Genomic DNA, 25020 nt, shown 5'->3' with positions numbered 1-25020 from the left:
GAGTTTTGTGAGTGCTCTAGCAAATTAGCCAATGTGACATGGTTGGGGCTTCCAAAAGTGTAGACAGCTGGTCTGAATTAAGGATAGTTCTAGGGATCCCTGAACTCGTGCCTGGTGTCTAAGCGAGGGCAGTCTTGTGGAGACTTCCCTCACACTTGGCAGTTTGGCTAAACTCATTTTAGGGTGATGGTGAAAGCAAGGATAAGAAAAGGTGAAGTAAGAAGATCTGGGTATGATTCATATTGGGGAAGTCTATAAAATTGGTGAGTTTAGGGGTTTGTATTTTGGAAAGGTGAATTTAAAGAAGTCTCCCAGAGGGGAAGTAAGAGACCAAATCATGGCAGGAAGAAAAATTAGACCAAGTGAAAATCTGAGTAGATTTCTGATAGTCCTTAGGGAAATTACTTCAAATTTTTAGTCAAGTAGTGCTATATATGGGAGAAGGCAATGGCACCCCACTCCAGTACTCTTGCCTGGAAAATCCCATGGATGGAGGAGCCTGGTAGGCTGCAGTCCATGGGGTCACTAAGAGTCGGACACGACTGAGCGACTTCACTTTCACTTTTCACTTTCATGCATTGGAGAAGGAAATGGCAACCCACTCCAGTGTTCTTGCCTGGAGAATCCCAGGGACGGGGGAGCCTGGTGGGCTGCCATCTATGGGGTCGCACAGAGTCGGACACGACTGAGGTGACTTAGCAGTAGCAGTAGCAGTGCTATATATGAGTTAAAGGTGATGATATGTCAAAAATGTTTTAAAACTATCACATATAAATGTGAAAAAATAAGTAGTGCTTTTAACATTTTGGAAAAGTCTGAGTGTAACGGTCACAAACTGAGTTGTATTGAGAAATTAAAACTTTCCTGATGTCCCCCCCTCAGATTAGAGAAAGTTACTTTTTGTCACATTTCCACATTCAAAATTTAATTTGATTAGCAAGCTTATATCTTGTTCCCAAGTAATTAATTTTTATAATTTTTATTGAGATATAATTGACAGAAACATTGTATTAGTTTCACATAGACAACATCAGTCAATATTTGTACATATTGCTAAATGATTGCCACAGTAAGGCTAGTTAACATCCATCACCACATATAGTTATAATACAACTTTTTTCTTGTGATGAGAACTTGTAAGATTTACTCAGCCGCTTTCAAATAACTGTAATCACCATGGTATGCATTACATCCCCAGAACTCCATTATATGCAAGGGACTTTTAGAGCGAAAATAATTGGGGTACTTAGGAAAAGCAGGGCTTCTCTTGTAGCTCAGCTGGTAAAGAATCCGTCTGCAATGCAGGAGATCAAAAGCAGTTCACCTATTCCAACTTCCGCCCAGATACGTGTCTGATTTGTATCTCCTCCACTTCCTTACATCATAGGATCAAATTTTTCAGAATATAACGTTTAAAAATACGCCTCAGTGGAACATGTTTTTTTCCAAAGTAAAGGTCCCAGTGGGGTGTATCGTCCTGGAGTTTTACCAGAGGCGGAATGGTCGTGCTTCGGCCGCGCAACCTCCACGGTCAGGCTCAAGAGGTTTGTGAGGCTGATGAGAGAGGTCTAGGTTGGTACACTTGGGAGTTCTTTAAACCGTGGCGTTGGAGGCAATCTGAGAAACGGCGCTTTAAGTGGGTAAGGGTGAGTGGGTGGGCTCTGCTGGGCCTCGCTCGCTCGAAGGGTTCTAGCTGGACAGGGCTAGGAGAGGCCCATTTCCCACCTGGATTAAGATAGATCCGATGGGATCTTGGTTTTCCTTCTCCTGGGCCATGCCTACGGCCGGGCGGGGATCTCTCCCCAGGAAGGCGCGGTCTCCAGGCTCGGGAACCTGCCGCGGAGGGAGCTCGTCCCCATGGCAACGCCACGCGAAGCCCAGCCTGGTCCACGCCAGGAGGGGAAGAGGGGGCGGGGGAGGAGGCCGTGCCTTCTGAGAATGCGTCTTTCTTGCACGTCTCCCCCGCGCGCCGGCGGCCGTGGTATCGCCCAAGGCGGAAGTGGCTCCGGGAAGGAACCGGTTCGCGGGCGCAGTGATGGCTGCGGGCGTACCCTGCGCGCTCGTTACTAGCTGCTCCTCCACCTTCTCCGCAGACCGGCTAGTGCAACGTGAGTAGCGAGGCTCCTGGGCCGACCTCCAAGCCCCAGTACGAGCCTCGGCGGCGGCAGTCCCAGCGCCGCGGCCTCTCTCGAGGCCTCGGTCCTCGCCGCGACCCCTGGACTGTTCCTCCCCGCGGTGGTGGCCCGAGGCCCCTCGGGTGCCTCTCAGATGTGGTCAAGGTTCTTAGTCCCCCGGGTGTCCACTGTTAGCTACAATACTCGTTGCTTCTCTGTCTCTGCCTGGCCCACCATGGGGTTTGTTCCAGCGTTTTCTGTTAAGTAGGACCTCAACCCAGGGGTTGTCGGCGGGCCGCCGTTGAGGTGAACAGAAAAGGCTCCCTGGGAATTGAACCTAGGAACGCGAGCGTCAGGGGCAGGAGTCGTGATTTATGTTGTCATCCCTGCTCTTGAGGTAGAGAATGTGGGTCCTCTGCACCCCCCGCCCCCCGTGTATATGTTAAGACTGGTTAAACTTGCCCCCTCCACTCTCAGTTATCCACTGCCTTGCCTTCGTCCTGAGACGAGGCCCTCCGCCAGCGTTGTTTTGGTTATTATTGGACCTAGTCTTTTTCCCTCTAGACCCTTATAGTGGTTGTCAACCTAAGTCACTCTTCAAAGAATCGTAAGCGAGGAGGGGAGACCAGTGGAGTAGAGAGAGCATAGGGTATTGGGCTCGAGTCTTCCACTAAGACTCCGCAAAGTTGTTTATAACTCAAGACTCCTCTGTTTCAAATTGTGGCTTCGAGTCAGAACGATGACTCTCAGCTGTAACCTATGCCCTTCAGTTTTCTGATCTGTAAAGTGGTGATAATTTTCACATGACTGTTTTGCTTAACACTTTGATCAGTGGGTAAATGGTAAATACTATTAATAAAGCACATTATCTCTCTAGCCCTCGGTTTCCTGATCCTGAAAGTGGGGCGTGCTAAGTTGTTTCAGTTGTGTCCGACTCTGCGACCCCATGGACTGTAGCTCGCCAGGCTCTTCTGTCCATGGGATTCTCCAGGCAAGAATACCGAAGTGGGGTGTGAAGATCCAGGGGATCTTCCTGACCCAAGGATCGAACCCGCGTCTCTTATGCCTCCTGCATTGGAGGAGCCAGTTCTTTACCATTAGCGCCACTTGGGAAGCCCTGAAGTGGGGCATATGAATCTATCTCATGGGATTCTTTGAAGGATAGATGATGTGACATTTTGAAAGCATTTGGTAAACTATAAAGCATCATATAAACGTAACTTTTTCCTTGTACCTGTCGAATGACAGAATTAGGTAGGGTGTCTCTCCAGCACAAATACTATGTAACTTAGTTACCATTTGTGATCACCTAAAAAGTTCCTTGCTAGAGTAAAAGTTTAATTATACACTAAATGGTAACCAGCTGCTTTAATTATGCCATTTCCTTACCTTTCAACAGTGCTCCTTCTCATTTATTGCCTTTCTTTTTAAAAATTATTTTATTGTAAAAGTAGTGCATAGTCGATTAAATAAGATTTACCATAATGGAGAAAAGAAAATGTCAGCCAGGGTCTCATCACCCAAACACAAATACTGTGTTAACATTCCTGTGCATTTACTTCCAGGTTTTTTTCCCAATGCACAGATTTTAAAAAATTGGTAATTGCATTTCCAATATATATACAGTTTTTATCCTGATATTTTATAATAGTTTTAACATTTTATATATAGCATGTTATATTTTATTTTATATATAAAAATTCAAATATTGTACCTGAAATATTAAATATATTTATATAAATGTATAAAGTTATATATTTATAACATTCAAGGCATATGATTTTTATAAATATATTTATATAAAATATACTTTTATTTTTATATAATATTTCATATTTTTCATTTGTAAAAATTTACCATTACATTGTAAGTTAATTTTCATTATATATTACATCTAGAGAATGTATTAGAATTTGCTCAGAATTATTAAGCTTCTTGGTGTATTTAACTTCCCAAAAGAATTATATGCATTTTGATATATAAAAGTTATTGATATATAAAAGTCCTTTCAAAGTCAGTCTCGAAAGTATTAAAGTTTTCTCGTGGCTATCATGTGCTTTTGTTGCAGGAAGGGAGACCCCTTCCAGAGCCCGAGAGTGGACTCTTGTCTAACACTCAGAAAAATGAATTGTCGGAGGAGACTCACATTCTGACAAATCAAGAGACTTTGTTGGTTAGGGGCACCTGGGCAGAGAGCAGCAGGGTAAGGGAACGCAGCCAGAGCTGCTGTGCCACGTGACAGATAGTCTAGTGTTTCATGGTCATGGGATAGGTTGTCTCTGGCCAGTCCTTCTGACTCAGTGTCCTTCCCGGTGGCGAGTGCATCGCTTAGTGAAGATGGATTCCAGCGAGGAAGATTCTGGGAGGTTGGTAGGACACATGGACTGTAGTCTCCTCTCTTGACCTTTCGTCAGTTCTTCCACTTGGTGATATTTTGTTAGCTATGCATTCCTTATCAGGACCTGCTGTCCTAAGATAAGCTTGCAAGCGGTACTATCTTGCCGGCCCAGTGTTTCCCCTAACAGTTTGAGAATTTGCAGACACGGTCATTTCTTGAAGGAGCTGATTACTTGTAGTTGGTGAATGGTAACACTGTACTTCTTTAAAATACATTAGCATCTTTGGAAATAAAATAAATCCTGTAAAATAATCCACTTTATTTCTGTATATAAAATGTTTCTTGGATAGCTTCTGTGTTGGTTAAAGTTAGATAACCTTTCCTTTGTGATTCCATTAATGTTTTATAGTGAAAAATAAGAACAATTAATGAAGAGATTAGTTGAGTAAGGAAAAGTGAACCATAAAAGAGAGATTTTGCCCAGGTTAATGATTTGGGTAACCATGGTAACATTAGAATGTAGTATTTGCTGAGTTTTGATTCTATTTCATCATAGTTAAAGATGGATTCATCACAGTTTGAGTCTAAGTTTGGCATAAAAGATGGAGACTACCATAATGAATGACTTTTGTTAAGTGTTCAGTGACATTAAGCCATAGTATGGTTTTGGACTAATCTTAATTTGCCTTTTTGGGAAGATTTGGTTTCCTTCTGTGCATTAGGAAGGAGAACATTTAAGCTTTCTCCAGTTTCTTTCCTTCAACATTTGATCTATTTCATTGCTTTTAACCAACAATGGGAAATATTTCTTAACCAAATAACCAAGTTTATTGTTAAGTATTCATGAAATAAAAATCAGTATGCCTCCACTATGAGTAAAGAATGGACTTTGTGAGAAGCTTTTTTCATTTCGTCACTCAGGGGCCTTATGTGCAGTTTTCTGGGTAGGTATCTGACATCAGATAAAAGGGGCGTTACCCTTTTAGATTTTTAAAGCGGAATGAAGTTTCAGGATGCTTGTGCAGGGCTATATGTGGTGTGAGAGCAAGTGTCTGTACCCCCAGGCCAGACCTCTTTCCACCTCACATATGTTTATATGAATATTTTACTTTTCTTCTGGAAAAGTGTATTCTGATATTAAGAACAGAGCTAGTCTCTGTGCCAGTTTGTTGTTTAGTCGCTAAACCGTGTCTGACTGTTTTTGCAACCCCATGGACTGTAGCCCGCCAGGCTCCTCTGTCCCTGGCATTTCTCAGGGAAGAAAACTGTGGTGGGTTGCCATTTCCTTATCCAGGGAATCATTCCGATATAGGGGTACAGCCGGTGTCTCCTACATTGGCAGGTGGGTTCTTTACTGCTGAACCCACCAGGGAAGCCAGTTGCTGTAGCTAAAATGATGGCTAAGAGACTATTCCTGTCTTCAAGAAGGATGTGGTCAAAGTGCGTGCTCCACCTGTGAAAATATTAAAATGTATTAGTAGATACCTAATTCTTAACATCTTATTCTACTTTCCTAGAAGAAACTTTAGATAGAAAAATCCCATTTGGTTTTAACATATGTAATGCATATTTAGCAACAGTAAGCCATTTAGGTTCTACACCTAAACATTTGGAGCAAAATTTCTTTCTTCCTGTGAAATGTGGGAATTTGGAGATCTTAAAATCAAGCAATTTTATGTATATCAATACTCTTCCCAAACATGTTTTCACATAATTCAGTTTGGTTCTTGTATCCCTGTGAATTAACAAAGTCAGATTTTCTCCATTTTACAAATGAAGAAACTGTGGCTCAGAAGCACTTGGTGAGTTGCCTAGATTGCTCAAGTACCAAGTGTGGAGGATATGTTCTCTTTTGGGATTTGTGTGCATGGGCTGTGCGAATGAAATATGTTGAAATTCCTCAGCAATCAGAATTATTTAAATTTAAGGTGGTAGCATTGAAGAGAGAAGATTAACTCTAAAAGAAGGTTTTAAAATATGCTGGCATGTCCATTTAAAATGGTTGAAGTCTTAATTCTGAGTGAAGGGGAAAAAAGAAAATCTTTGCCCAAAGCATCCGTATTTTAAATACAGATGTATGCCTAATACATGTGCATGCCTAATAGTCTTTAACAGTGTCTGGATTTTTTTCCCCTCAATTGAGGGAACCCATAGTACAAACATTGTATATATTAGTCAGTTCTGCTACATAGAAGTAACATTAAAATTAAAGGGTTGTTCCAGATCATATCTAACAGCATCCCTTCTAAATGTAAAATTCTAAGTATTGGTTATTTTTATGTTAGATTATATAATTCAGTTCAGTTCAGTTGCCCAGTCATCGTCAACTCTTTGCGACCCCGTGGACTGCAGCACGCCAGGCCTCCCTGTCCATCACCAACTGCCAGATCTTGATCGAACTCATGTCTGTTGAGTCGGTGATGCCATCCAGCCATCTCATCCTCTGTTGTCCCTTTCTCCTCCTGCCTTCAATCTTTCCCACCATCAAGGTCTTTTCCAGTGAGTCAGTTCTTCACATCAGGTGGCCAAAGTATTGGAGTTCAGCTTCAGCTTCAGTCCTTCCAATGAATATCCAGAACTGATTTCCTTTAGGATGGACTGGTTGGATCTCCTTGCAGTCCAAGGGACTCTCAAGAGTCTTCTCCAGCACCACAGTTGAAAAACATCAAAGTTTATATAATACTTTTTTGTTCATGTTTATCTTTTGAAAACTGAAGAATCAAGCCCCATTTTTTTTCCCTCTTATTTATTTATTTATTTATTTTTAATAAATTTATTTATTTTAGTTGGGGGCTAATTACTTTACAATATTGTAGTGGTTTTTGCCATACATTGACATGAATCAGCCATGGGTTTACACATGTTCCCCATCCTGGACCCCCCACCCACCTCCCTCCCCATCCCATCCCTCTGGGTCATCCCATTGCCCCGGCCCTGAGCATTTGTCTCATGCATTGAACCTGGAATGGTGTTCTGTTTCACATATGATAGTATACATGTTTCAATGCTATTCTCCCAGAACGTCCCACCCTCACCTTCTCCCTCAGAGTCCATAAGACTGTTCTATGCATCTGTGCCTCTTATTCTGTCTCGCATATAGGGTTATCGTTACCATCTTTCCAATTCCATATATATGCATTAGTATACTGTATTGGTGTTTTTCTTTCTGGTCAAGCCCCATTTTAAAGTTGCAGTAGACACTTCACTTGTAGTAAAGAATCTGACATTTTGTGTTTGGAATTCAGATGCATTTTTACCCATAGAAACAATCTGCTGGTCCTCGGGTTTCTAAAACTGTGGAACCGGGTAGCTTAATTATAAGACGGATAAACTAGACTTTGGGGAATTATACAGGCAAAGCTGGCCATCAGGCTGCCCACTGCTGCATTGGGAAGCATTCATTCTGTGAAACTGGGAGTTTGTTCTAGGTCTGTCAGACTCCTATAGTTTACAAAAGATCTTAAAGTAATTTACTGAAGAGAACATTCTTAATTCGTAGTAGGGGGCTTTTATACCACTTAGCCAACGTTATCTAGCAACAGAATAGGAATAGGAACTTGTGACTTCTAATTTGGGTTTTTCTGTAGTAGCTTGAGATGTTCTGAATGGAACCTTTTAGTTTACTCTGGGAATAAGTAATAATTTTTGCTTAAACAAAGTTACTTATTTTGTTGTGGTAGGAGAACTCTGCCTTTGATTGGATTGTGTATTTCCAAGTCTGTATTTTCCTCAAAGGAAGAAAGATTGGGCCAGCAAAATTTACCACAAGGATGATTTCAAATGGTAGTGGAGGAACTTTGATTTGTTTTCAATTATAATACTTAATATATATAATTTTCAAATAACATTAAAAGAAGGCTCAAGATTGTTATCTTTATTAAATGAGGAATATTAAGTCATCACCTTAAGATTAAATACAAGTTCACATACTCTCCAGACTCAAAGGGACTTAAAACATGTTCATGTTATCTTTCTGTGTGTCTGTGTATGTGTGTGTGTGTAGTTGTATGTAAAGTTAAAGCTCAAAGAGAATGTGATTTTCTAAGTTTGTTTAGGTCATAAAAGTTGGGGAGCCAAGATTCAATTCTGTCTTTTGTGTATATGAAATATGATGAACTTCCTGGTGACCAGAGCTGTATGTCTTCAAGGTGAATTGAGGGACAGGAGAAACTACATTAGAAGATTTTACTACTACATTGAGAAACTTTATGGTTCAAATAAGTTTATACCTTTTCTTTCATGATAGTTGGAGCCTTAGTAGATGAACTATGGTAAGTTAAATAATAAATGAAAATGCTTCTTTTGGTGCCCAATTTGTTTTCTTTAATCCATCGAGGAGAGAATTTGTGTGAAATGTTAGACTAATCCTTTAGCTATTGTCGATGAGTTAAATGATTATAAGGTGTTTGTCTTCCCAGTAAATGGCATTCCAGTAACTGAGATGGGGAGCAGGAGGAGAACCGCAGTGGGGAAGTATTCCACATCAGACCATGTTGCGCCAAACCGTTCGTGATACTGAGTATTGCATCATCCTGGAGAACTAAGTGTATTAAGACTCACACCTTTCTTTCTGGGCCATGCAATGGCTTATTTTTGTGCAGCAAAAGGTAAAAACATCCAGAAGATATGCAGTGGTCATTTGGTTTAAACAACTTGCTGCCTTTTGCCCTGTATAATTCCTTAGCAAATAATGACAATCAATAAATAATGAAATCTGATATGAAACCATGTTTTTCAAAGCTAAAAGTATGAAAATTGTTTTAAATATGTCTGGCAAGAATGAGAATCCTGGACGTGACGTTGTATTTATGTTGGAGCCAGTGCGCAAACACTTCCCTGATAGTTACTTATCCAGGAAGCAAGACTGAGGTATATTAAGACAGGATAGTTGCGAAACTCTTAAAGAGCCTTTGTGATGTTTCAGGTTCAGTAACAAATGACTTATTTAGGGTTTAATTTTCTACATAGACCTGAAAGCTGATTCTACACAGAAATGGGGTAAAGTAGTATCATACCTGAATCAAAATCAGTATGCTCAGAGCAGAAAAATGAGCAGGATCATTGGGTAATAAACATCACCATTATGCTGACATAAGAGAATTGCCATTCTATCTGAATTCTGCTGGGGTTTTTAGGACTTTTGTGGGGAAAACATTTGTAAATTGAGCACTGAGTTCTGCCCACTTCCTAGCTGCCTGACTTTAAGCAAGTTAATTTTTCATCCCACAAATACTTAACTGTCTTTGCATGTACTGTCATTGTTCTCAGCGTCTAAATCCTGTGCCTCAGTCACGTACCTTATCCATAAAGTGAGAGCATTATCTCCCCGTTTCCATGATTTTTTTCCAAGCCCCTTTATTGAGGTGTAACTTAAATGCCATAAAATCCACCTGTTTTTAAGTGTAGACCATTCCTGTCATCCTAGAAGAAAACCTAAGTGTTAGCAGTCATTCCTCATTCCCAGCCCCAGCTCTGGGCAACCACTAATATACTTCCTACCACTATACAGGTGCCTTTTCTGGACATTTTATATAAAAGAAATCATACAGTATGTGGTCTTTTGTGCCTGGCTTCTTTTACTTAGCTTGATGTTTTTGAGATTCATCCCTGTTGTAGCATGTACTTGGTATTCCATTGTATGGCTAGATCACATTTTGTCCACCTATTCATCAGTTGATAGACATTTGGTTGTTTCCGCTTTTTCGCTATTATGAACAAATGCTATGAATAATAATAATATGAATGCCATTATGGACTTTCTAATAAGCTGTTGTATTATTTTATGAAACTGCTGGACTTTTCCAGAGTGACTGTATCACTTTACCTTTCCTATCAGCAATGTATGTTGTTGTTTAATCTCTTAGTCGTGTTTGACTCTTTTGCGACCCCAGGGATTGCAGCCTGCCAGGTGTCTCAGTCTGTGGGATTTCCCAGGCAAGATAACTGGAATGGGTTGCCATTTCCTTCTGCAGGGAACTTCCTGACCCAGGGATCAACCCACATCTCCTGCATTACAGGTGGATTCTTTACCTCTGGGCCACTGGGGAAAATGTATGAGAGTTTCAGTTTCTCCACATTTTTGACAACAGCTGTTTTTGTTTGTATTTTCAATTAGTATTTTCAACTTCATTCTAGTGGGGTTGAGGTAGTGTCTCATTGTAGTTTTAATTTGCATCTTCTTAGTAACGAATGATGTTGAGAATCTTTTCATGTGTATATAGTCCATTCATATATCTTTGGTCAAAAGTTTATTCAGATATTTTGCTCATTTAAAAAAACTAAAGTATAGTTGAATTACAATACAATGTTGTGTTAAACAACAGCAAAGTAATTCAGTTATATATATATATATTTCAGATAATTTTCCATTATAGGTTATTATAAGATATTGAATATAATTCCCTGTGCTATCTTGTTGCTTATTTATTTTATGTATAGTAGTTTGTATCTGTTAATCCTATACTCCTAATTTCTCTGCCCTCTTCCTGCTTTGATAACCATGTTTGTTTTCTATGTCTATGAGTCTATTTCTGTTTTGTATATAGATTCGTTATTATTTTTTTGAATCCACATATGAGTTATATCATATAATATTTGTCTTCCTCTGGTTTCACTGAGTATAATATTCTCTAGGTCCGTCTGTGTTGCTGCAAATGACAATATTTCATTCTTTTTTATGGCTAAGTAATATCCCATTATACATGTGTACTACATCTTTGTAAACCAATTGTCTGTTGATGGGCACTTGGGTTGTTTCCATATCTTGCTTTTTTCCCATTAAAAAAAACCTTTATCTTCTTATTAATGAGTTGTAAGAGTATTTTATGTATCTTAGATACAAGTTCCTTATCATGTATGTAATTTGTGAATATTTTCTCCCATTCTGTGGCTTATCATTTGGTTTTCTTGATGGTATCTTTTGAAATGCAGAACTTTTAAATTTTGATGAAGTCCAATTTATTGATATCATAGTTTTCTTTTTCTATGATCCTTTGACTGTGTGTTGCCCAGTTATGATTTTAGCCTGTTTTGAAGAACCTTTTGGGTACTGGGATATTGGGTCTATTACCTTTGTAATGTTTTTCATTGGACCAAGCTTATTTTCAATGCATGTATACTGGGACTACAGAATAAATGTTCTTCATTGAATTTATTCTGTTTTGGGAGGTTCATCTCAAATATGTTTACCTTCTTTCAGAATAAGTTAACATCTGCTGCAGATTCTATTGTCAACTTGAGCTAACATCAGTGTTTTTGTTGTGAAGTTTTATTACTTGATGCTGGTTTGTTTATGAAAATTAACCATTTGAGTATAAAAATTATTTTCATCTCATAATTGTCCTGTTCAGGCTTATGTGTTCTTCAGAAAACCACCGTTTATAAATTATTTTCAAAACATCTAAGATTAATTGCCAGATAATTTTTACTGTTAAAAGAGTTAAAGAATACTTTTAAGATAGGTTTTTGATCAGATGCAAATGAATGGCATTTATGTCTGTGCTGGGAGGTTATTCTGCCTGGCTGTAAAAGGCTAGCTTCAGTTCTGCAAGAAAGAATAAAACCAGCTGTGCATTCTACAACTTCTGTTTTGTTTCATGAACACAGTTAAGTCAGTGCCATGAGTTCTTTTGCTTTAGATTAGGGTTTCTGAACATTAGCCTTGTTGACATTTTGGACCGAGTGATCTCTGTTGTGTGGGGTTGTCCTGCGCATTGTGTTCTGGCCTCTGCCCACTAGGTGCCAGTAACAGCTCCCTAGTTGTGACAACCAGAACCGTCTCCAGATGTTGACATGTCCCCTGGGAGACAAGATTAACTGCCAATAAAGAATCACTGCTTTAGATATGTATCTCAAACTATGAGAATAGTAATGGAATTCAAAGATGTCCCTTCCTTTCCCCAAATAAAAGTAGGAATTGTCTGTCAGCTGTGCCACTGGAATTGATAAAGTGATCTTTGCAAGAAGCCCATGAAACTTAGAGGCTGGTGGTTCTTCCTTGGTCCTCCTAAGGTACTTCTCCATAATCTGTCTCCCCTACCTGCCAGCTTCTTTATGTTCTTTTGTGCATATTGCTCTTTCGTGGGCAAGCAGAGACACCCCCACCCCTAGTTATTTTTTTTATATTGGGGTGTAGCTGATAAACAATGTTGTGATAGTTTCAGTTGGACAGCAAAGGGTCTCAGCTATACATATCATGTATGAATTCTCCCCCAGATACCATACATATCATGTATCCATTCTCCCCCAAATTGCTGTCCCATCTAGGCTGCAACATAACACTGAGCAGAGTTCCCTGTGCTATAGGATAGGTCCTTGTTGGTTATCCATTTTAAATATAGCAATGTGGACATGTCCATCCCAAACTCCCTAACTGTCCCAGTTATTTTAACATGAAGGTGTGGTAACCATTTCCAGACGGGTATTGGACGAAAGTGAACTTGAGGAAAAGAAGGAGGACTGAGTTGGATTTCCTCTGCTTCAACTTTTAAAACTTTTCCACTGTGATACAAAAAGCCCCAAAGCATGTGGAAATGTGAATTTAGAGAGTGACCAGAGAGGAGTGTGTGAGGAAGAGGTAATTAAGTGTTGTAAGCAAACCAGAATTGCTGTACTTTTGTTAAAGCAGGCATATATTGCTTTAACTCAGTCCAGTTCCTCTTCTCAGTCACTTAATACTGCTCCACTGATGGAGCCGTCGTCTACACGCAGACAGATGTTGCATTTATGTGCACCAGGAGGCTGCAGGATGATTACTCAGAGAATCACAGATAAGAATTTCCCGACATTTGTCTCTGTAAAGTCCCAGCCCTAACCTTGCAGTTTTAACCTTTAAATGGCACACAGGCTCCAAAGGCCCGTTCCACTGCAGCAGTATGAGCTACTCCTCATGATTGGGGAATAATCTGGCAGTTAATAACGGCTACAGAGTTTTTGACAGAGCAGCACCCAGCTTATACAACGTTCTCATGAAATTGTGGTTATGAAATGGTCACTGGTTACAACAGCACGAAGCCATTATGATTTTTAAAGATTTCTGTCTTTGCTTCTCACTGGTTAATGAAAACCCTGGCTGGCATATATTTTCCTGAATCACATTTTGCTCAATTCTTTTCTTTCATAATGGCTGCTTTCCCCTTCAGCTGACGTCAGACTCCACTGCCTCCTATAATTTTCCTAATTGCTTTCTCTTCTGTCTCAGTCTGCACAGTAACAATGGAAAAGAAAAATTCAAGAAGGCTGACTTTGGGGAGGGAGGGGCCCCGGCGGCTTAAGGGAGGTGGTTATTTCCTAACTGTAATGTTTCTTACCCACTCTCAACGCGGGTATAACTTAGAGTCAGGAGTGCTTTCACGTGCAGGAAACTGAGCTGAGGAGGAGGACGTGAACTTGACTGAGGGCCTGCTCTGTGCCCAGTGCCCACCTGCGCTTCTTGTGCATCGTTTTATTTAATCTTCAAGGTGCCATTTGAGGAGTGTTTTTGTCTCCTGTTGCAGGTGAGGAGCTGACACACAGAGAGGTTAATCTGTCGTTCTCACCCAGGGCTAGCATTCAGAGACAGGTCCCTCTGACCCTAGGTCTGTGCTGTCTCCTTTTCCTGGCCTTTTCAGGTTAGTAGGACTGTCATCTCAAAGGGAAAGGGAAGCAACTGTGGGTCCCCAGAGTAGTGTGTACCATGAAAGACACTGGTGTTGGGGGTGGAGGTTACAATCCTCAGCTGCAAAGCAGTTTCAGGTCTATGAGAAAGAATAAAGCTAACTGTATTCTCAGACGAGTACTGCTTTCTGGAAGGATCATCTTGATTTGAAATGGCAGCTGTCACTTCCCTCAAGGCGTAGAAAATATGATTTAACCACTGAACAACTCTTCGCAAAGAATATCATGATTAATTAAGTGCCCATTAATACTACTGGTGTTAAAAGTGTCTTTAATTGTCCGACTGAAGGAGATAGGAATAATCTAAAAGAGTATCAGTTCCTGGAGTGCACTGATTTGGTCTTTCTTGGCTGGAGTAGATAGGAGGAAAGGAGTAAGGTAAAGGTTATATTTTTATATATGTATGTATGAAATTGGATATTTGTGCTGTTTGAGAAATTTGCCTTGGATCTTCAGTCTGCTTCTTAGTTCATGATAAAGAGAATATTACCTCTTACTGATTCCAAACCACAGAAAGCTCCTTGTCTCCTTTCTTTCATGATTCCTTTTCAAATTTATACTTTTTTCTGAGGGAAGGAACATCAGAAAAGATAGGAAGTGGTACAAAGAGGGGCAAGAAGAAGAGGGAGTCTTTGAGTTGCTGGCCTGAAACTTCTTTGGGTTATAGTTCTCTTCAACTCTTAAATCTCTTCACTGACTCCCCGTGTGGGAGGGACTGTAGGGGAAATGAATTCTCCAAAAAGTGAGAAATAAATAGGAGCTTCTGGAGAAATTATGGCTGCGTAAGTTTCTCAACCAGGGAGGGAGATTTATACTGTGCTTAGAGCAGGGGAAAAGGTTTATACTTGCTACTGGAACCGATTTGACATTTAACTTCTCATCTAAAAGCATTACAAATTAACTATTTTAAGCTGTGAAACCATTTGTAGAAACAGACCCAGCAATTAATCACCTAGTATTTGTCTCTTAAAAAATGATGTATTACAGCTCCACCAGGTGGCTGCCGGCAGTGTGAATGAGACAGGCCACCATCCTCCAGGAGGGAAAAGCTGTTCTTGATTGCGTGTGTGCATCATTTTGACTCCGTCAAAATCCAGTTGAGTGCAAGGCTTCCCAGGGTACAGGGCTTCTCAGGTGGCACTAGTGGTAAAGAACCCTCCTGCCAGTGAAGGAGGTATTAAGAGACGCAAGTTTGATCCCTCGGTTGGGATGATCCCCTGGACGAGGGCATGGTAACTCAATTTAGTTTTCTTGCCTGGAGAATCCCTTGGACGAAGGAGCCTGGTGGGCTACAGTCTATTGGGTCACAAAGAGTCAGACACAACTGAAACAACCTAGCATGCACGCAGGGCAAAGAAGAGAGACCATGGCAGGTTTTTCTAGGAAGTCTGTCTGGCAAAAAACTCCCACAAGATCACTATGACATCATTTTTGACATATAAACACCCAAACCCATAGGCAGTTTTCTGATGGGTTAGTTGTACCTCCCATGTCTTTGGGTATCCTCATTCTGGTTGTTGTTTTTGGTTTTCATGAAAAGGCAGAGGATACTTAGGCCCGTAGTTGATTTTAGCTTGTGACTGTTAGACACCTGAATGTGACTTAGCTCAGATGCTAAATACTGTGGTGTGTAATGTACCACAATGGAGTAGGAGAGATGCTAGTGACCTGGATTCTGTTTTAGGCTCTGCTCCTATTAGGCAGGTGGCTTTTTTTTTTTTTTTTGGTTGTCAGTTTTCTTACCTGGAAATGAGTGAATTATATTGACCACCTCCATAAACTCTTAGCCATGTGCACCAGCATTTGAGCGGTTTTTGCTTTAATTTGGAAAACAATAAACTTGTTAAACATTTGAAACCAAATATAAAAGATGAAGGAGAAAAGCTTAGGGTAGACATTTACATTTTTTTAAATTAAACTCTACATTATGATATTGATAAGAACTAGAATGAGCCAATCTTTACTTTTCTCTCTCTAGTTCTAATATGGCACAGATGTGATAATAAAGCCCATATTCAGCCTTGCCGGAGAAGGCAATGGCACCCCACTCCAGTACTCTTGCCTAGAAAATCTCATGGATGGAGGAGCCTGGTAGGCTACAGTCCATGGGGTCGCTACGAGTCGGACACGACTGAGCAACTTCACTTTCACTTTTCCCTTTCATGCACTGGAGAAGGAAATGGCAACCCACTCCAGTATTCTTGCCTGGAGAATCCTAGGGACGGCGGAGCCTGGTGAGCTGCCGTCCATGGGGTCGCACAGAGTCGGACACGACTGAAGCGACTTAGCAGCAGCATGCAGCCTTGCTGAAAGTATCTGATTAGACATAAAATGTTGAAAAAAATATGATAAGTAAATTGAGCCATCAAGTTGTTTTAGGCAGCATAAAGAATGAAAACAAAACAAAAAACCCAGTCAGCTCCTAAATCTTTGAAAGGTGAAATTCATTTTTCCAACTTGCTGGTTCTATTCTCAGCTGAATATAGAGAAAAGAGAAAGGAATAACTTCTTTCTACGTGTTAAGTAAATACCTTCTTGTTTGAAAATCAGTGACAGTATGTAATTGGAATTTTAGGAGCTCTTAGTAACACATTGTTTGTCCTCTTGTGTTCTAGACATTTACTAATAAAATGAACCATCCTTAAATGGATCCAAATATTCTGTATTGCAGTTTGTGAAGTATATGACATCCTCATTGATTTAATTTTTTCATGTTAGTTGAAGACACTGATTTGAGAAAAAAATGTAATCCACATTGTATTCCAGTGTCTAACACTACAGCCAGTCTAGGAAATATCAAGAACTGGTTGTGGTGCTGGTAGGAATACTGGTCCCCGGCTCCTTCTACTTCCCCTTAACAACAGTAAGTTCATCACTGTACTCCTTTAGCTTCCCGAGTTTAAAAAAAACGAGTCAATTCATTATTTTAAAAAATTACCCATGAATGAAGACTGATTCCATATGGTGGCTTGTTCTACCCTTAAAAAAAAATCAGTTTATACTTTTTTTTTGCTACACCCCTTGGTTCAGTTTGCATTCTTCCATATGTGCTTTTATTGGCATATTGCTATACCACCTGCTTGAAGTTTGAAATGTTAGTTTTGGATGCAACATTGACTTTGATCTAAGAGTTCTTGTTTTTTGTTTTTTTTTTTCTGTAAGACATTTATATGAAAGCAGAATCTTTGATTTTAGTAACTTACGTGTTCTTCCTGCTGCTTATTTCTTAATTGTGCTTGTCATAATGTCTGTTATGGGACCACTATGGCATTATTGATATTTAATAAAAGATTATAACTTGAGATAGAAATTAAGCAGAAAGAACTACTGATTTCTTAAAGAGACAAGGTAAACTCTGATTTTCAAATAGTGACACAGACCTTCTGTTAATATGAGGATAACAATTCTAGTTCTGGTGAAAATTTTAGAAAGTTAGTTTCAAAATGTGCCTTATGGCAAAGGTAAATTCCTAAGTTTATTTGAAATTTAATTATTTATAATTAAAAAGTTTTATTTTCAGCAGGCCAGTTCTTAATAACCACATGATGAAGTTTACTAATGAAAGAATGCATGTTCGCACATACATGCTTTATATATTAAATATTATTCCTAGCAGTTTGGGGACTAAGTAATTTCTACATATATTTGTTGAGCAGGAACTATGGCAATGTCTCAAATATATAACCCTAGGTCTCGAATTTTAAATTTAACTTCTAGTTTTCTGTGTCCTGCTAATTGTGAGTTTGAGGAATATTTTTTTAAATTTATTTTGTTGAAGTATAGATGATTTATGGTGTTAATTTCTGCTGTACAGCAGTGTCATTCAGTTATATATATTCTTTTTCATAATCTTTTCCATTATGGTTTATCAGAGAATATGGAATATAGTTCCCTGTGCTATACAGGGAGAAGGCAATGGCACCCCACTCCAGTACTCTTGCCTGGAAAATCCCATGGACGGAGGAGCCTGGTGGGCTGCAGTCCATGGGGTCATGAAGAGTCGGACATGACTGAGCAACTTCACTTTCACTTTTCCCGTGCATGCACTGGAGAAGGAAATGGCAACCCACTCCAGTGTTCTTGCCTGGAGAATCCCAGGGATGGTGGAGCCTGGTGGGCTGCCATCTATGGGGTCTCACAGAGTCGGACATGACTGAGGTGACTTAGCAGTAGCAGTAGCAGTGCTATATAGTAGAACCTTGTTTATCCATCCTCTATAAAATAGTTTGCATCTGCTAATCCTAAACTCCCAGTCCCTCTCTTTCCCACCCCCCATTTGTGTCATATTTTAGAGTCTACATATGAGTGATACCATATGGTATTTGTCTTTTCTCATAAATTATTTAGTATGATAATTTCTAGTCCATTCATATTACTGAAAAGGCATCATTTCATTTTTTAAAAATGGTTGAATTCCGTTGTATATGTGTACCACATCTTCTTTATCCACTCATCTGTTGATGGACATTTAGGTTGTTTCCATGTCTTGGTTGTCGTGAATAGTGCTGCTGTGAACATAGGGCTGCATGTATCTTTTCAAATTATAGTCTTGTCTGGGTATATATCTAAGAGTGGGATTTCTGAATCATATAGTAATTCTATTTTTATTCTTCTGAGAAATCTCCATACTGTTTTCCACAGTAGCTGCACCAACTTACATTCCTCCCAGCAGTGTAGGAGGGTTCCCTTTTCTCCATACCCTTTCTAGCATTTGTAATATACAGCCTTTTTAATGGTGGTCATTGTAATTTTGATTTGCATTTTTCTTAATAATTAATGATGTTGGGCATCTTTGCAATCTCTGTGTATTCTTTGGAGAAATATCTGTTTAGGTCCTCTGCCCACTTTTTGATTGGGTTGGTTTTTTGTTGTTGATTTATATGAACTGTTTGTATATTTTGGAAATCAAGCCCTTGTCAGTTGCATGATTTGCAAATATTTTCTCTAAGTCCGTAGGCTGTGTTTTACTTTTATTTATGGTTTCCTTTGCTGTACAAAAGCTTGTAAGTTTGATTAGGTCCCATTTGTTTATTTTTGCTTTTATTTCTATTGCCTTGGTAGACTGATCTAAGAAATGCAAAAACACCAAAATGGCTGTCTGAGGAGGCCTTACAAATAACTGTGAAAAGAAGAGAAGCAAAAACCAAAGGAGAAAAGGAAAGATAAACCCGTTTGAATGCAAAGTTCCAAAGAATAGCAAGGAGAGAGAAGAAAGCCTTCCTCAGTGGTCAGTGCAAAGAAATAGAGGAAGACAATAGAATTGGAAAGACTAGAGATCTCTTCGAGAAAATTAGAGATACCAAGGGAACATTTCATGCAAAGATGGGCTCAATAAAGGACAGAAATGGTATGAACCTAACAGAAGCAGAAGATATTAAGAAGAGGTGGCAAGAATACACAGAAGAACTGTACAAAAAGATCTTCATGACCCAGATAATCACGATGGTGTGATCACTCACCTACAGCCAGACATCCTGGAATGTGAAATCAAGTGGGGCTTAGGAAGCATCACTACGAACAAAGCTAGTGGAGGTGATGGAATTCCAGTTGAGCTCTTTCAAATCCTAAAAGATGACGCTGTGAAAGTGCTGCACTCAATATGTCAGCAAATTTGGAAAACTCAGCAGTGGCCACAGGACTGGAAAAGGTCAGTTTTCGTTCCAATCCCAAAGAAAGGCAATGCCAAAGAATGCTTAAATTACTACACAGTTGCACTCATCTCATGCGCTAGTAAAGTAATGCTTAAAATTCTCCAAGCCAGGCTTCAGCAATACATGAACCGTGAACTTCCAGATGTTCAAGCTGGTTTTAGAAAAGGCAAAGGAACCAGAGATCAAATTGCCAACATCCCCTGCATCATTGAAAGAGCAACAGAATTCCAGAAAAACATCTATTTCTGCTTTATTGACTATGCCAAAACCTTTGACTGTGTGGATCACAATAAACTGTGGAATATTCTGAAAGAGATGGGAATATCAGACCACCTGACCTGCCTCCTGGGAAACCTGTAGGCAGGTGAGGAAGCAACAGTTAGAACTGGACATGGAACAACAAACTGGTTCCAAATAGGAAAAGGAGTACGTCAAGGCTGTATATTGTCACCCTGCTTATTTAACTTACATGCAGAGTACATCATGAGAAACGCTGGTCTGGAGGAAGCACAAGCTGGAATCAAGATTGCCGGGATAAATATCAGTAACCTCAGATATGCAGATGACACCACCCTTATGGCAGAAAGTGAAGAGGAACTAAAGAGCCTCTTGGTGAAAGTGAAAGAGGAGAGTGAAAAAGTTGGCTTAAAGCTCAACGTTCAGAAAACTAAGATCATGGCATCTGGTCTCATCACTTCATGGCAAATAGATGGGGAAACAGTGGAAACAGTGTCAGACTTTATTTGGGGGGGCTCCAAAATTACTGCAGATGGTGATTGCAGCCATGAAATGGAAAGACACTTAGTCCTTGGAAGAAAAGTTATGACCAACCTAGACAGCATATTAAAAAACAGAGCCATTACTTTGTCAACAAAGGTCTGTCTAGTCAAGGCTATGGTTTTTCCCGTGGTCATGTATGGATGTGAGAGTTGGACTATAAAGAAAGCTGAGCTCCGAAGAATTGATGCTTTTGAACAGTGGTGTTGGAGAAGACTCTTGAGAATTCCTTGGACTGCAAGGAGATCCAACCAGTCCATCCTAAAGGAGATCAGTCCTGGGTGTTCATTGGAGGGAGTGATGTTGAAGCTGAAACTCCAATACTTTGGCCACCTGATGCAAAGAACTGACTCATTTGAGAAGACCTTGATGCTGAGAAAGATTGAAGGCAAGAGGGGAAGGGGATGACAGAGGATGAGATGGTTAGATGGCATCACCGACTCAGTGGGCGTGAGTTTGAGTAAACTCCGGGAGTCGGTGATGGACAGGGAGGCCTGGCGTGCTGCAGTCCATGGGGTCACAAGGAGATGGACATGACTGAGCGACTGAGCTGAACTGAGACTGATCTAAGAAAACATTGGTACGATTTATGTCAGAGAGTCTTTTGCCTGTGTTCTCTTCTATTTGTGCCTGTAAGTCATTAAGTTTGTTTTTGTGAATAGTGTGAGGGTGTGTTTTAACTTCATTGATTTACATGTGACTGTCCAGCTTTCCTAGTGCCACTTGCTGAAGAGACTGTCTTTTCTCCATTGTATGTTCTTGCCCTCCTGTCAAATGTTAATTGACCGTAGTTGTGTGGGTTTATTTCTAGGCTCTCTATTCTGTTCCATTGATCCATATGCCAGTTTTTATGCCAGTACCGTGCCATTTTGGTTACTGTAGCTTTGTAATATTGTCTGAAGTCTAGGAGGGTTATGCCTCCTGCTTTGTTCTTTTTCTTGAGGAATATTTTATATGTTCATCTTGTTGTTTTAGTCACTAAGTCACATCCAACTCTTTTGGCGACCCCATGGACTACATAGCCTGCCAGGCTCCTCTGTCACTGGAATTTTCCAGGCACGAATGCTAGAGTGGGTTGCCATTTCTTTCTCCAGGGGATTTTCCTGACCCAGGGATCAAACCTCTGTCTCCTGCATTTCATGCAGATTCTTTACCACTGAGCCACCTGGGGGGCCCATATATATGTTCATCTTAGTATGTATTAAGAAGGAGTTTGTGGCTATTTTGTTGTATATTCTTATAATAACCCAGTTAGTGGCATGTCATTTTAGATCTCTAAGTTCATTTTCTACATCTGTGTAGAATGAAGATTGTGGATTTGGATATGAGAGATGGGAGTTTGGGTTAGAACAATTTCTGATATCTCTTCCAGTGCTAAAATATTGTATGACTTTATAGAAGCAAAATACTCCGATGGTCCCATGAGTACAACTATATTTGTTCATCATTGACTTGGCTTTTACTCTAAGAATTTTAAAAGTTATACCCTTACTACACATGAGTTTCTGAAAGATTTGGTTCTCTCCTAAATCATTTAATTTTCTTGGCTCTTTTATATTAAAATTTGCCAAAAGTGTCTTTGTCAACAAGAATTTGAATTGGCTTTCAAAGAATCTGAACAAGGCTGAATATAAATGGAATGGGGTCATTTATCAGTATCCATTCTTTTATTTTATTAGTTGAATTAATGTGTCAGCATTTGGCCTAGGGACTGTGTGTAGCCCTTCCATTTTGTTAATAGTTACCCTTGCTGCCATCTTCCTTTTAGCTTGCAGTAAGTACAGAATAGTTAAATATTCTTGACTTAGTCTTTCAGCTTCCATGAAGTATGTAAGCAATAAAATAAATGTAACTGTTATTTTTTCTCTTCCACACGCTCTTTAGTGGATGATTTGTTAGATGCCTATTTTGAGCTCTAGTATCGGCTACAGTCCATGGGGTCGCTAAGAGTCGGACACGACTGAGCGACTTCACTTTCCCTTTCCCTTTCATGCACTGGGGAAGGAAATGGCAACCCGCTCCAGTATTCTTGCCTGGAGAATCCCAGGGACGGCGGAGCCTGGTGGACTGCCGTCTATGGGGTGGCACAGAGTCGGACACGACTGAAGTGACTTAGCAGCAGCAGCAGCAGCAGTATCGTCTAATCTAGTCACAGTAGTTTTCATATTCTCTTTCTGGCTGTGCCATGTAGCATGTAGTATCTTAACTCCCTGACCAGGGCTTGAACCCATGCCCCCTGCATTGGAAACATAGGGTCCCAACCACTGGACCTTCAGGGAATTCCCTAGTTTTTATATTCTTAAAGAAAAATGCCAATTAATTGAATTAAACTGTGTCACTATTACAGTCAAATTGTCAAAGAAGAAAATAGCATAATAAATGGGATCCCCTTTGAAAACTTCGAAATCCTTGCGTAAAGAGAAGCAGCAAAAGTAAATGCCTTTTTTTTAAATTAGTTTATTTTCTGTTTTTTAACTTTACAATATTGTATTTGTTTTGCCATACATTGACATGAATCCACCATGGGTGTACATCTTTTCCCCTTCCAGAACCCCCCTTCCACCTCCCTATGGTATTTTACTGAGCAGCTTGACCAGTGTATATTGATTTTGCACTTTCCATGGTAATGTTGTGTCATTTATTTAGATATTCTTGGAACAGAAGATGTTGTTGTGGAAGTGACTGCCAACGATGCTGTGAGGTTTTATCCCTGGACCATCGATAATAAATACTACTCAGCAGATATCAATCTGTGTGTAGTGCCAAACAAATTTCTCGTCACCGCAGAGATTGCAGAGTCTGTCCAAGCGTTTGTGGTTTACTTTGACAGCACACAAGTAAGATTTTGTTTTCCTTGGACCTTGAATAAAAAATTATTTTGTGCTTTTTCTTTCCCCTTTGCATTTTCTGTGAGTTCTCTTAATGTCTCTTTTTCTGTTTTTGTTTGTATATTTTTTATCCATCTAGAAATCTGGTCTTGATAGTGTTTCCTCCTGGCTTCCTCTGGCAGAGTCATGGTTACCTGAGGTGATGATCTTGGTTTGTGATAGAGTATCTGAAAACGGTAAGGCACACCGGTAGGTGGTACATATGTTTGCCATTCCTTGGTAAACAAAACATTGATTTCCTTAGTTCGGAGCAGTATGTCTTGTATGAACAGTATGTCTTGTATGATTTTCAGTTCAGTTCAGTCACTCAGTCGTGTCCAACTCTTTGCGACCTCATGAACTGCAGCACGCCAGGCCTCCCTGTCCATCACCAACTCCCGGAGTCTACCCAAACCCATGTTCATCGAGTCGGTGATGCCATCCAACCATCTCATCCTCTGTCGTCCCCTTCTCCTCCCGCCCCCAATCCTACCCAGCATTAGGGTCTTTTCCAATGAGTCAACCCTTCGCGTGAGGTGGCCAAAGTATTGAGTTTCAGCTTCAACATCAGTCCTTCCAATGAACACCCAGGATTGATCTCTTTTAGGATGGATTGATTGGATCTCCTTGCAGTCCAAGGGACTCTCAAGAGTCTTCTCCAACACCACAGCTCAAAAGCATCAATTCTGCGGCATTCAGCTTTCTTCACCGTCCAACTCTCACATCCATACATGACCACTGGAAAAACCATAGTCTTGACTAGATGGACTTTTGTTGGCAAAGTAATGTCTCTGCTTTTAAATATGCCATCTAGGTTGGCCATAACCTTCCTTCCAAGGAGTAAGCGTCTCTTAATTTCATGGCTGCAGTCACCATCAGCAGTGATTCTGGAGCCCAAACAAATAAAGTCTGACACTGTTTCCACTGTTTCCCCATCTATTTCCCATGGAGTGATGGGACCAGATGCCATGATCTTAGTTTTCTGAACGTTGAGCTTTAAGCCAACTTTTTCACTCTCCTCCTTCACCTTCATCAAGAGGCTCTTTAGTTCTTCTTCACTTTCTGCCATAAGGGTGGTGTCATCCGCATATCTGAGGTTATTGATATTTCTCCCGGCAATCTTGATTCCAGCTTGTGTTTCTTCCAGCCCAGCATTTCTCATGATGTACTCTGCATATAAGTTAAATAAGCAGGGTGACAATATACAGCCTTGATGCACTCCTTTTCCTATTTGGAACCAGTCTGTTGTTCCATGTCCAGTTCTAACTGTTGCTTCCTGACCTGCATACAGGTTTCTCAAGAGACAGGTCAGATGGTCTGGTATTCCCATCTCTTTCAGAATTTTCCACAGTTTATTGTGATCCACACAGTCAAAGGCTTTGGCATAGTCAATAAAGCAGAAATAGATGTTTTTCTGGAACTCTCTTGCTTTTTCGATGATCCAGTGGATATTGGCAATTTGATCTCTGGTTCCTCTGCCTTTCCTAAAACCAGCTTGAACATCTGGAAGTTCACGGTTCACGTATTGCTGAAGCCTGGCTTGGAGAATTTTGAGCATTACTTTACTAGCATGTGAGATGAGTGCAATTGTGCGGTAGTTTGAGCATTCTTTGGCATTG

At 40.1% G+C, this 25020-nt stretch overlaps 2 protein-coding genes across 13 annotated transcripts in view; one reads left to right on the top strand and one right to left on the bottom strand.

Moving 5' to 3' along the window:
* The window catches only part of IQCH (IQ motif containing H), a 220420-nt gene extending 218580 nt beyond the window's left edge, over nucleotides 1–1840 (bottom strand). For all 8 annotated transcript variants that reach the window (XR_014060030.1, XR_014060031.1, XR_014060032.1 and 5 more), the window contains exon 1: nucleotides 1726–1840. Coding sequence is in view for 1 of the 8 variants with exons in the window: in XM_081511842.1 (XP_081367968.1) it covers nucleotides 1726–1776 (51 nt within the window). In the remaining 7 variants the exon portion in view is untranslated. The remainder of the gene's footprint in view (nucleotides 1–1725) is intronic.
* A 167-nt stretch (nucleotides 1841–2007) lies between these two features.
* AAGAB (alpha and gamma adaptin binding protein) overlaps nucleotides 2008–25020 on the top strand; it is a 73973-nt gene continuing 50960 nt past the window's right edge. For 2 of the 5 annotated variants that reach the window (XM_081511844.1, XM_081511843.1), the window contains exons 1-4: nucleotides 2008–2108; nucleotides 19168–20922; nucleotides 23181–23371; nucleotides 23502–23598. In XM_081511844.1, the coding sequence (XP_081367970.1) occupies nucleotides 20241–20922; nucleotides 23181–23371; nucleotides 23502–23598 (970 nt within the window). In that variant the 5' untranslated portion in view covers nucleotides 2008–2108; nucleotides 19168–20240. Of the gene's footprint in view, nucleotides 2109–19167; nucleotides 21115–23180; nucleotides 23372–23501; nucleotides 23599–25020 lie in introns of all 5 variants that reach the window. The other 3 variants (XM_081511846.1, XM_081511845.1, XM_081511847.1) reach the window with 2 other exon arrangements.

This window comes from Giraffa tippelskirchi, chromosome 7, assembly GCF_054371585.1.
Source record: "Giraffa tippelskirchi isolate mGirTip1 chromosome 7, T2T-mGirTip1v1.2.pri, whole genome shotgun sequence".
Lineage (NCBI taxonomy): Eukaryota > Metazoa > Chordata > Mammalia > Artiodactyla > Giraffidae > Giraffa > Giraffa tippelskirchi.
The sequence above is the reverse complement of the archived record's forward strand: the minus strand, read 5'-3'. Positions and strand labels throughout refer to the sequence as shown.